This window comes from Aquila chrysaetos, chromosome 1 (assembly GCF_900496995.4).
Source record: "Aquila chrysaetos chrysaetos chromosome 1, bAquChr1.4, whole genome shotgun sequence".
Taxonomy (NCBI): domain Eukaryota; kingdom Metazoa; phylum Chordata; class Aves; order Accipitriformes; family Accipitridae; genus Aquila; species Aquila chrysaetos.
The window spans coordinates 65,792,538-65,804,876 of NC_044004.1; the positions used below are offsets into that span (position 1 = coordinate 65,792,538).

Here is a 12,339-nt window from a genome sequence, read left to right on the forward strand (position 1 = left end):
GTAGGATGGATAGGGCAGCAGTTTCAGAGGCACTGAGGAAACGGCTGCACTCCAGTGGGCAGCACCATCCTCACCCGTGTGCCATCCAGGGGCCAAACATCGTGAGGTGCATCTATGAAAACATGGAGCACGTCCACACAGGTCAGCCCGGCACAGCCTGGACCGCCTTCTTCTGCTGATGACTGACCAGTGCCCCATGGAAGTGGTCACGAGCCTGTTGAAGTCTCTCCATCTTGTGATAGGTACTGACCCCAGCAGCTCCTGTGGGCTTGTCCATGTGGGGAGAGGGGCCTGGGGACTCTCAGGCTGCTAGAGCCACTGAAAACCACAGGACACCCTGAGGAGAAGGGCCTCCACCCCACCACGCTTTCCAGCCCTGGTGGATCGGCCAGGCCTGCAGTAGCCAAACCTGGCCAAGCCAGCCCAGAGCCCACCACAAGGTTCCTCCCTGCCCCATGGGGAACACATACTCAGCCCCCTCCTGCTTGCCCAGGCAGGGACCCAGGCACTCAAGCGAGGGGTGGAGAATGGCCAGGGCTGCAGGACAGCCTGGGACTGCCGCGCTGGCCCGGGCACAGTGTGGTGGCCAAGGCAGCCCTGCTGACAGAGTGCTCGGGGCCTGCAGCGCGCTTGGCCATGTGGGATGTGATGCTTTCCCAGCCCCACACCTTGGAGAAGGTCTTGAGGGAGCTACTAGCAAGCTCCAGGACCAGCAGCTGCGCAGGGTGTGTCAGCTCCAACACAGAGGACGCCTGCATCCATCACTTGGCTGTGAGTGATCAGACCGGTCCTGCTCGCTCTCTGGGCTGTGCCTGCCTCTCCGGAAACAGGCACGGCCCTCTCCCCTCCCATCTGCTCCGACCCGGTCACCTCCTCCAGGACAGACGGACACAGCCCCTTAGGGCCAGCAGGGACCTGCCTAGCACCAGGTTCCCCTGCGCAGCCGTGCAGGGCCACTCCACGCTGCTGTTGGGCCCCGGTGCACGAGCACGAAGCCCAGGCAGCCCCTGCCTGCCCAGGCAGCGCTCCGCTTCCCGCCCTGCCCGCATCCATCCCTCTGCACTGCTCTGCAGGCTGGAAACTGGGGCAGGGCAAAAGGCTCGGTCAGGGGCAGAGGCATGGCCTCTGCACAGGCTGAGTGGGGCAAGGCTGGGGCCAGGAGACGCTCGTCACCACTCGCGTGTTGTGCCTCCTTGTGCCAGCTCTTGCTGCTCAATCGCTCCTCAGAGGCATGAGAGCAAGTGGCTGCCGACGCTCAGCGGACAGGAGGAGCTGGCACAGACAACCACGTGGTGTGCGGTGGGGTGTAGGGCACGGGGTGCCAAGAGGCCGTCCACGGGCAGAGCTGCCCCCAGGACAGGCTGGCTGGCTGTGGTGCCCTGGCCTGGGCTGGCCAGTGGGAACCAGGAGCTGCACGGTGTTGGGGCCCTGACAGGCTTGCCAGTCTCTCACTGCCATCTTTGTTTCAGCTGCTGGCCTCCAGCGACATTAAACCAGAGGAGTTTGCTGGCCTGTAACAAGTCCATAGGTACCTGAGGGTCCAAGCCTGGCGCTGCTCTCACTGGTGCTCAGAGTCCTCGTCCCGCTGTCGCAAAGACCTGAGACGGGTGAGCAGGGCATAGTCAAGTGAAGCCACGTTGGCAGGCTGGGGCTGCGGCAGTGGGGTAACGCGGTGCCTTGGCCTGGGCTGGGAGTCAGGAGGTGGGTGACAGCTCCAAATGCCCTTGCTGTCCCCTTCGCGGGGCCCGCGCCGGGGGTCACTTCAGGCGCAGACGTTGCCACTGCAGCGCAAGGAGAAAACAGCTGCTCACCCACGTGCAGGAGCTCTCGCTCCTGGCGCGCCCCGTGGTGCTGGGCAGGAGTGTCTGCTCTGCACTGAGGCAGCCAGTGCCAAACTGCCTCACTCAGGATGATTACTGTCCGCAGAAGAAGAATCCTGCTGAGAGGGGGAGGATGAGCCGGAGCCTCGGGTACAGCTGATGTTACGGGCTGACCCTGGGGCTGGGGGAGTGGGTCTCTGGTCATGAAGGGGTCACACCACTCACCATTGCCAGCGTAGAGCGTATGATCCTTCTTCTGTTGATTCAGCTTGACTGGGTTTTTAGCCAGCCATGGTGGGGGCTACACATAGGACAAATGAGCAGCTTATGCATATTGTTTTATAAGCACCTGCATTCTATTAATCACATCTAAAGTAATCTGTAATCATTAGTTATATGTCTGGTATGAATAGTCTTAGAAACAATGAGGCTTAAGGCCTAGTTCCCTTTACAGCGAGTACCCGCAGCACTCGGCAGGGACCTAGAGCCCTGCTGCCTTTGGAGACTGTTGACCTGGTTAGCATGACTGGCATTTGTACCACAGTCTCCAAAGACTGTTTCATTCTGGATGTGTGTTGGCAACTTTTACCTTGTGGCTTCCAACAGAAAATTGGTTTCAAAAGGGACAGGTTGCAATGGATATGGGGCCTGCAGAGATCCATCCTGCATCTGTTGGACCAGAAGCAGAGCATGCTGAATGCTGCAGTCTCTGTGAGACTGCATTCATTGTCTGAAGGCCTTTGACTATAATATTTTAAGAAGAAAGGAAGGTTTATATCTTTTGGAATAGCGATTGCTGTTAACTTCTTGAACGTCAAACACATCTATGTGCCACTTTGTTTAAGTCAACAGCCCGTCCTACCCCCAGACTTATGCACAGTTTCCCTTCTCACTGAATTACCCAGACTGCACTCTTTTTTGCTCAAATCTTGTTTGCCAAAGTGTGAAAGTTGTTGTACTTTCTTGTACTTTGATAGAGTGTCACAGCTCGTCCTATGCTTCCCCCCGCTCCCCCCACCTCGGGCAAGTGCGGGAACGCTACAGAAGAAACAGGACTATGATTTCTGCACGTGACTTCTCACTACATTTTATAACCATCTTGAAGTCTGTAAGAGACCGAGTTACAGAATAGTAAACTCCTGCGGTCTAGGAATTTGGTTTCTCTAGAGAGCCTGTCTCCAGAGTCATTGTTCACTTCTGGAAAGTGATATGAGAAGTCATGACTCCTACCTGGCCAGCACAGTGAGTCATTCATGTACAAACATCTCTGAAGTATCCATGTGAGACCTTGTTGGGAGGGGATGTATGAGGTTCCACCAGTGGTCATTGAGCTCTTTATCTTGTTTATCTGCTTGTTCTTACAGACTCTTCCTGGTACACTGCGGCTTTTTGTGAATGGAGAAATAGGTGAGTCGTCATTATAAACAGTGACTATAGGGCCAAATCTGGTTCTGCTGGGATGGCTGAGGCTATGAAGGGTCCAAGAATTCTTGGATGACAGGCCAGTCCAGAGTAGGTGATTCTCTCCCTAGAATGTTTTACTTCCTCCTTCTCCTGTGTTTTTGTGGATGTCGTGGTTTAACCCCAGCCAGCAACTAAGCACCACGCAGCCGCTCACTCACTTCCCCCCCCCCACCCAGTGGGATGGGGGAGAGAATTGGAAAAAAAAAGTAAAACTCATGAGTTGAGATAAGAATGGTTTAATAGAACAGAAAAGAAGAAACTGATACTGATAATGGCAACACTAATAAAATGACAATAGTAATAATAAAAGGATTGGAATATACAAGTGATGCACAATGCAATTGCTCACAACCCACCGACCGACACCCAGTTACTCCCCCAGCAGCAATCGCCCCACCCCCACTCCCCCCCGTTTATATACTAGGCATGATGTCCCATGGTATGGAATACCCCGTTGGCCTCTTTGGGTCAGCTGTCCGGGCTGTGTCCCCTCCCAACTTCTTGTGCCCCTCCAGCCTTCTTGTTGGCTGGGCATGAGAAGCTGAAACATCCTTGACTTTAGACTAAACATTACTTAGCAACAACTGAAAACATCAGTGTGGTATCAACATTCTTCTCATACCAAACTCAAAACCATAGCACTATACCAGCTACTAGGAAGACAATTAACTCTATCCCAGCCGAAACCAGGACAGTGGACTAACCCCTTGAGTGACATTTACAGATTGGAGGTTACAAATACTGCAGCTGTTCCCGGAAGACATAGAGATCTGAAAAAAGGAGAGCAGATTGGGAAGTTAATAGAGATTATAGCAAAGAAAGAAATTAAATATGTGACCTCCCTAATCTGGTTAGTGATATTGTAACAGGGCTAGTCTAGAGAAGGAATCTTCTCTGAGGGTCATATTCTGTTACTTTGAAGATCCTGGCTTTCCCAGCTTCCAGCAGTAACTGGTTGTCCCTGAGGTTACTGGTGCTGGCTCTTCCAAAAGTCTACAGTGGGTACTGGAGGAGTTTGTGTGGAAGTGAGCAGCTGAAGTTCATTATCTCTTCTCAGTTTCAGCTCAAGGCTATGAGTATGACAACCTCTATGTCCATTTCTTCCTGGAGCTACCTAACCGTAAGTGTTCACGTTTCCAGCCATATCACAGCAGTTTAAGGAATGAAGCATGGTCCATCAGATCAGCTTTGCTGAACATCAGTAAAAGTTAATGTCGGTGCTGGGATCTAGTCAGAGGTCTTCGGAGCTAAAATTGTAGAACTCAGTTGCTTGAACTAATCTCATATCTGGGAGAAAGTAGTATCTTCCCCTCTCGTCTCTTCCAAATCAGGCTGGGAGAGGTCCATTGACTTCTCAACCAGTGGTGATGGTGTCCAGCAGTCTACCCAAAGTTCATTCCTTATACTGTGGAGAATAGCCTTCCTGTCTTCTCCATCTCAGCAGTGACCCTGTCTGATTTCAGTGCTCACCATCATGTTCTCATGTTTTGTGCTGACACTAGCATTTTAAATTTTGACCAATAAATAAGGTTCCCAGCACTAACATGCACATCCTGCTGCATGTTTAATTCCCCTGAAGCTACGGCTCTGGCTCCCCTCTCTGGTTATATCCTGATGTTTGTCCGAAGAGGTACCACTTGTGCTACTCAGTACATTTAGATAAGGTTCACTTTTAAGATGGAGTTGCTGCTTTTCATCAACAGCTCGGGGCGTTCTGGGGAGCAGCCATTGCCTGGAACAAGTCAGGATGGGACACACCTAGGGAAATTCAGTGTGGGTTATGTTATCTGTTATCCCAATCATCTGGGACTGACTCTGAGCTGCTCTGGTTTGTGAGTCCTCCCTCTTACCCAAAGCATTCACCACTGTGCTCATGTTCTCCTTTTCTCCCAGAGTGGTCAAGCCCTGCGTTCCAGCAGCTATCAGGAGTGACACAGACCTGTGCCACCAAGACAGTGGGCTGGGTAAGGATGCTTTCAGACCTGCAGAGCAGTTTGAACAGGCATTCTCTGAAATGGAACATGTGTAACAAGCTACAGATATATTCAGCAAAGGTCCTGACTTGAGAGCTCCTTTCAAAGGCAGAGCCTGTTTAGGATTCTCCTCATTCTAGTTATACTTGCCATTTTTCAGGGTGCCACTGTGCCCAAATAAAACTAGGCAAACCAAAACTGCTTCAAAGCAGTTTCTGGAACCTCACTTTTTTCTTCCTTCTGGCTGATTGATTGCCTTCGGAGCTTTGATTTTTGTATTCTCAAATGCTCAGAGTTAATGAAGTATTGCTCTCACTTGCTTGGGGCAGGAACGCACACAGTCTCTAAATTGATTTCTCAAAATGAACCCCTCCTCCTAGCTGGGAGGTTGGTTCCATTGCTCTCTCCAACTCCTCTCTTACAAAATCTGAATTTTATCAGCTTTTTAATATCTTTTGTATGAGCTAGTTTGCCTATTACAAAAATAATTATCATAAAACATTGCAATAATACCATTGTTTGAAGTATTTTGCTTGGCTCCTGTAAAGATTGTGGTGGTGTAGTAGCTACACAACTGGCTGAATTGTCATTTGAGGTGTGTTACTCTTTCACCTTTTTCATTCTTTTTAACAGCCTGTTCCATCAACATGGCACTTGGGAGTGTATGCAGTTCCATCATGCAGTCAGGTGTTTGTTAGTGTGATGTACTTTATCTTGTTTGGGTATCATTTTCTCTTTTCCACCATTAGTTCTTTTCTCCCTGCTCTTTGTGCCCCCTGCAGTGCTAGTGGTGAATTCTCTTGTCGAGGAATCTGATCTCTGTCCTGTTCCTTTTCTAGGAAAACGTGGCATACTTCTGCTACCCCTTCACTTTGGAGATGTTTTTCACCCAAGAAGACGAATAGGCAGGTGCGTTCCCTTGTTCCTCTGAAATGTGAAACTCTGAAATGTTTTGATCGCAGTGTAGGCATCGTGCTGTCTGGCATGTTGTTGGTCCCTCACCAAGATGAAAGGACAGACTTAAACAAAGGGGAAAGTTTCTCGTTCAGTAAATGTTCACCCTGTCACCACACAACCTCTGGGCACATACTGTATTTGCACTGCCCAGCAGTGCAATAGCATTTGTATGGAATCATTGATGTTGCCCTGCTTCCAGGCTGTAGCCAGCTTTATCCAATTGCAAAACTACTTAAATCTTAGCTTGTCTGTCTCAAAATGCCTGGCATGCTGGTCTGTGTTGCTATGCGTGGTGTACTGCGTAGAGCCCTGGGACACTGCAGCAAAACAAACAGGCAGCTTTTTTTGTACACAACTAAAACTCTCTGCTGAGTCTTACATTTGTAGACACACTCAGTGACCTGTATACTCTTTTTATAGTTCATGTCACTTTGAAACTTCCAGCTCTATTTTAAGCTGGGCTTCTCTGCTGCCTGTTCCTGCTGCTTTACTATGCTACTGCTGCTTCCTCACCGACCCCATTGCTCTGTGGATTGCAATTGCTAGGGACAGCTTTGCAGGATGCCTTGCCACTTGAATCCAATGTATGCATTGGATTTGAGTATTCGACCAATACTAATGGATTTTCAGCCTAGAATAAACACGGTGAGTTTGTTTCACTGTGGAAAAAAGAAATGCTTGGAGACCTGTAGGAGAATCCAAGTTAATAATCCTCCAGTAATGGTGGGAAAGGTCAGAGATAAAAAGGTTCCCCTGTTTGGCAGCAGATCATTCACAAAAGATTGTCTTGTCTGCTCAAAGATAGTTGAGGAACCAGTTTGGACTTGCTCTCAAAACAAAGAATTTTCCCAAATTTTTAACATCTTTTCAATAATTCTCAAATCTGAGGGTTCAGCATTTACAAGGGAAAATAATCACCCATACATCTAGGTTAGTCATTGCAGAAGAAATACAGAAAGGACTTCCTACTAGTGGAGTTGGGTGTTTAGCTTTTTTTTTTCTGTGATAGTCTCCCTCACAAAGCTGTGATCTGCTGCCCTTCCTTGCAGACAGTCTCCCTCAGTGGCCTGTTCTCTACTTTGAGGTCCTCTCCCTGGATTTCTGGCAGAGGTATCGCGTTGAAGGATATGGTTCCTTGGTGCTGCCAGCCTCTCCAGGTAAAACATACTTGGGCTGTTATGTTAATTGTCTGGGAGAATGGGTTGAGTGTTTCTCTTGGGAATGAATTCAGCTGGTCATGGGGAGGCTTTGCCTTTGCATGCTGGAGGGGATAGTTAGCTGTCTGTGGGGCAGTGAATAAGGATTTGATGCATCCTGCACCATTCTGCCTTGTTGTTGAGATGCATCATGTGTTGCTGTCCTTGCTCCTTCAGTGGTTCCGTCACAAGATCTCATGTGATAAAGCTCTGGGATGATGCTGTATATCCATCTTTACAATAGCTGTAGCCCTGTCTGTCCCACATGGAATCTGAGGGTCACAACTATTCTGACACCCATATGTAGTAAGGAGATGCTCCTCATGGTTACTTTCAACGCTGGCTGTGTGACTGTATGGGGCTGACTCATTGGGAAAATGTTACAGAGATACCATGCAGTGTTTCCATTTCCAGTCTACTGTGGTTTGGGTCAGCAAGTATCTGTCTACCATGCTGTCCTCTGTGACTCTGAATAGATTGTTGGTCATAGCTGCTAAGCTGTCCTATTGTCCTGGGTCAGGTCTCCACATGCTCACCATCCCTACCTGGCGCCCTGTGGAGCTGGGGACAGTTGCTGAGCTGAGGAGATTTTTCATTGGTGGATCTCCTGAGCTGGAGGACATAACCTACGTCAGGATACCATCAACCTTCAAGGTGGGCTTAGCTGCAGGGCATTGCTCTTGCTGGGAGATGGTAGATTATGCTCTTGGCTTCAGGTGTCTGTGGACAGCCTGGACCAGATTTAAACAAGGATGAGCTGGTGGTCCTGTCCCTCTGACTAAAGAAATGTCTCCTTTGTGAGACTTGTGATCATGAACAGAGGAACGGGCAAACGCTGAGGCAGAGCTCTCTGCCTTCTGAGGTGTGTGCAGCTTAGAGAAGTGGGTGAACACGGACCAAAGCCTTGACTTACCATTGCCTGTGCTGGCCCTGTCCAGGAAATGTCTGTCAGGTCAGCATTTGTTACCAGCTATAGACTTCTTCCTGTGTTTTCGTAAGGAATCTGGGCTGTACTGTGGCTGGAACAGTTTCCTGAAGGCAGAAGCCAATAGGTATAAGGCAGGCAGAAATTTCATGTTCTTAAGAAAGCTGCAGAGGTGCTTGCTGGTGTAACGAGCAAGTTGATCTTAGTAGCAGCTTTGTGTGGGAATGCCTTGGTGCAGTTGTTGAAACCTTCCTCCAGCACTGCAGTATCAGCTTGCTAGTGTTTAGGACCTGCCCTCAGCACAGCCTGGAACCATCTGCCCTTCTTTCTGATCTTGCTTTCTGTGTGCAGCGGGAAAGGGAGAGACTGTGCTCACAGGAGCGCATGCTCTTGGTGGGGCATGCTCATTTTCGCTAGGGTCACCTTGCTGCAGCAGGTTGCAGGCTGTGGTTACTCTAATTTGTACCATCTTTGCAGGGAGAGCGTCTGAGCCGCTTTGGTTTTCGCACAGAGACAACAGGGAGTGTCACGTTCCGGCTTTACTGCCTGCAGCAGTCTAAGTAAGTGCAGCAAAGTGAGTACGAGCTCCATCTTGCGTGCTGTGCTTTAGCAGGCCTGACCTCCTATTGTACTTCTGTGCAGAGCCTTTCTGGAAACCAGTGCCCTGAGGCAGCGCGTGCGGAGTGTACTGGACCGGCTTGGAGGCTTCAGCCAGCAGAGCTCTGTCTACAACGTTTTGGGTAGGGCTTTCAGTGTCATTCTCCTTGGCGAGCCTTTGGCTCACTTTTGCCCCCTTTTTACAGAGTGGACAGGATATTTCAAGAGAATCCAATACTGTGGGGATAATTGTCCCCCCATGAGCTCTCTGAGTCCATAGCAGAGGTTAAATGTTCAGACCTGAGCTGGAAACTTCAGGAGGCATCAGCCCTCAGCAGGCAGGAGGGATAACCGTGCTGTGAGGGCAAAGCCTAGGCTGGGCTGCCCAGTCTTGCCTGGCACTGAGCATAGCTTGTAGCACTGATGCACAGGCTCTGTGTCTGATTCCATTATGCACAGAGCAAAGACAGTGCTAGAAATAAGTGAGGAGAGCAGCAGGGACCAAGTGCTTTGCTGGTGGAACTTAGTAATAGGAAGTGAGACTGCTGCTCCAGGAGAGCTGGCGTTCAGTGGACAGACTCATGCCTTCCCTGAGGCTGTCTGATGCATTCTGTCACCTGCTGTGTTGTAGAGGCTTTCCAGAGGGCACGGCGCCGGATGCAGGAAGCACGCGAGAGCCTTCCTCAGGACCTCATCAGCACCTCTGCCTCCACTGTGCACCAGTCACAGGAACCATGATTGACCACCTCCACTGCCTGGGAGCATTTAGCATCTTCTCTCTGACACGAGCTCCCGTTGTTCAGTAGGAGTCACAGTGCTGGTGCCTGGAAGCTTTCGAAGCCCTTCCTTTGTCGTTTTCCTTGGGTGGGGGAAGGAGTCTGTAACACATCCAGACCCAGAATCTTTGCATTTCCATGGGAACCTGTGGAAGGAGCACCATTTCTTCAAGGCATTTTGTTAACCAGGCCCTAACAACACAGCCAATTATCCACATTTTTGCTGAGCAGACTAAAATACTGACATGGGACCTGTGAACCCTTTAACACCTTTTCAGGAATTGAATAGTAAATGATTAGAAAAATTTCAAGTCTACATAACTTGGTAGATTTAGTTTTCTTCCTAAAGAAGAGGGTGATGTTGAAGGTCAAGGCATGAATGCTGTTTGAGATTTAATGAAATGAGTAGATAACTTCTTGAGAAGTGCTGATAATCATTGTCAGCATTTGTAGCTATGGGTCAGTCAATACTAAAATGAATCTGTTCCACCTGTGCCTTAAGATTGATTCATTCCTAGAGAGAAAGCTCTCTGCCACATATAATATACGAAAGCAAAGCAAAGGAGTGATGTTTGACAGATTGAGAACTGGAGAAAAGGGTTACATTCTGTATTGCCTTGTGTGTGCTCATAACATTTCTGGCTCTGCAGTGATGAGCAGGAGGATTCTTTGCTCAAGAATACAACTGAAAATACACATTCCCCTTAGTTCATAGCAGAACTTTGGCTGGGGCTGGACAGTTTGCAGACAACGAGAGCAGATTATATCATTTGCACATCAGCTGAACTTTGAACTGTTCAAGCTGTTCCTTTGAGCTACAGTTCATTGTTCCATCTCTGATTGCAGTACACTGCATTGCTTCCTGGGGAATCCTGTGTGTACCTGTTTTTTACCCAGTTTCTTCTGTTCATTTCTCAGACTTTTTTTTTTCTTCCCTGTTTTTGTTCCTGTCTCAAGTTCACAGAAGCGAGGCTACCTGCAGACTGACAGTGCTGTGTTGATTTGTGCACGAGTCATATTTCCATGTGTTCTCCTCTGCTCCTAACACAAAGGATAGGAAGAAAAGTCTCAGGCTGAGATCATGCAGGTCTGAATGTGTCTGTAAAGTTAGAATTCACAGGCAGAATATGAAATAGGAATTGGCCTTCCTCCTTTTGCTCTGCACATTCCTTCTTCACAGGGAGCATGAGACTCATGGCTGCAGCAATGTGTGTGATTGTTAGAACATCCCCCTCTTCCCTGCTGCTCCGTTGTCTTCCTCACTCCCTTCTTGCCATTTTGATCCTGTCCCAGCCTTCACTGGGAAAACCAAACTCCTAGCTTTGTTCCTCCTTCACCTTTGTTGTAATTCCTAGATCTGTTTGGCAGCTTGAATGTGTCTGGCAGTTTCAATTGTAAAAGGATTTTTGCTCACCTTCCTCGCCTGCTACCCCTCCTTTTTGATGGAAAAGTGTGTATTAGATAGCATGGCCTGTTAAGCAGAGCACAGTGTCCTTGGCCTCGAGCTGGATGTTGTATCTTGTGCATGAGTCAGTTCTCCACTTAGGCTTTTGATGTGATGGCTGTGAAGGCACAGGCCCAGTTCTGGAGGACCAGATTTCAGGTGTGTCTGCTATCGTGGTCTTTAGTGATCTAGGCATGTTTCACCAGAGATTGACCCACTCAGTGCTCAGGATGAAAAGCATTCACTGAGTATGTAGCACTTGCTATCTCTTTTTTTTTATCATAATTCACGTCATGGCCCTGTATGTTTATTGCATGCTATCTAAGCAATACTTAATTTCCTTCTGGGTGTTTCTGTTGTGCTTATCACTAATAGCTGAATTGCATGTCTCTGAAACCCTTTTCAGGATTGAGTTACAAGGTCAAGAGAATATTCTTTTTATCAATAAAGTAACAAAACACCTTTCTGATTGAGATGATGCCAAAAGCAGATCCTGTTAGAGAGTGGACTCTTCTGATTATAAGATCAGGTTCCCAACTCGTGCTCATTGCTCAGCACATTTTTATGGCAGGATTTGGTGTATTGAGTGTTGAGATTACACAGAGGCACAGTAAGGTTTACATAATGATACTAGTTTTGCTAGTTAAAACTCTGAATAGTGTAAAATCTTACAGAAACTCGAGAGCAAAATTTGAAAATAAAAAATTATCATAACCAAAGAAGTAATTCTTCCAAAGTAAGATATTGTTAGCAGTTTTTCACCTTCATACTTCCAGCCTCCTTTGCCTGACAGAACAAAATGGTGCTCGTAAAAGGTGTTTTGGAGAAAGCCTTCAGCAAATGTTCTTTGAATATGCCCTTTTATAAATGAAACTAGCAAATTTCCATATACATGTACATGTATGAAAATGTCACTGATCTTTTAATAAAAACTGGCATTTGGTGCAGGGCTTGTGCTCTGAGCTTGCTGAGGAGCCCAGCCAGCTGGAATGGGGGTTATGCATCGACCAGGTATGCACAGATGAAATAGGAGGTGGCCCATGGGGACAGGCAAAAGGGGAGGCCAGTGATCTCCCGGGAGTTGTGAGGATTTCCCCTGTGCAAAAGTGTCCCTACACTTTGTACCAGAGGGGTGCCTTTGCATTGAAGCTCAACAGGAGAAGGGAGAGGAAAGGGGCAGCTGTGGG

The 12,339-nt window shown here is 48.4% G+C and overlaps 1 protein-coding gene across 1 annotated transcript in view; it reads left to right on the forward strand.

The window, feature by feature from the left end:
- The window catches only part of MKS1 (MKS transition zone complex subunit 1), a 17,714-nt gene extending 5,615 nt beyond the window's left edge, over positions 1-12,099 (forward strand). The window contains exons 8-16 of the mRNA XM_030019619.2: positions 3,185-3,227; positions 4,342-4,404; positions 5,178-5,248; positions 6,097-6,160; positions 7,258-7,371; positions 7,931-8,064; positions 8,813-8,895; positions 8,978-9,075; positions 9,564-12,099. Of these exons, the coding sequence (XP_029875479.1) occupies positions 3,185-3,227; positions 4,342-4,404; positions 5,178-5,248; positions 6,097-6,160; positions 7,258-7,371; positions 7,931-8,064; positions 8,813-8,895; positions 8,978-9,075; positions 9,564-9,670 (777 nt within the window). The 3' untranslated portion in view covers positions 9,671-12,099. The remainder of the gene's footprint in view (positions 1-3,184; positions 3,228-4,341; positions 4,405-5,177; positions 5,249-6,096; positions 6,161-7,257; positions 7,372-7,930; positions 8,065-8,812; positions 8,896-8,977; positions 9,076-9,563) is intronic.
- The last annotated feature ends 240 nt before the right edge of the window (positions 12,100-12,339 follow it).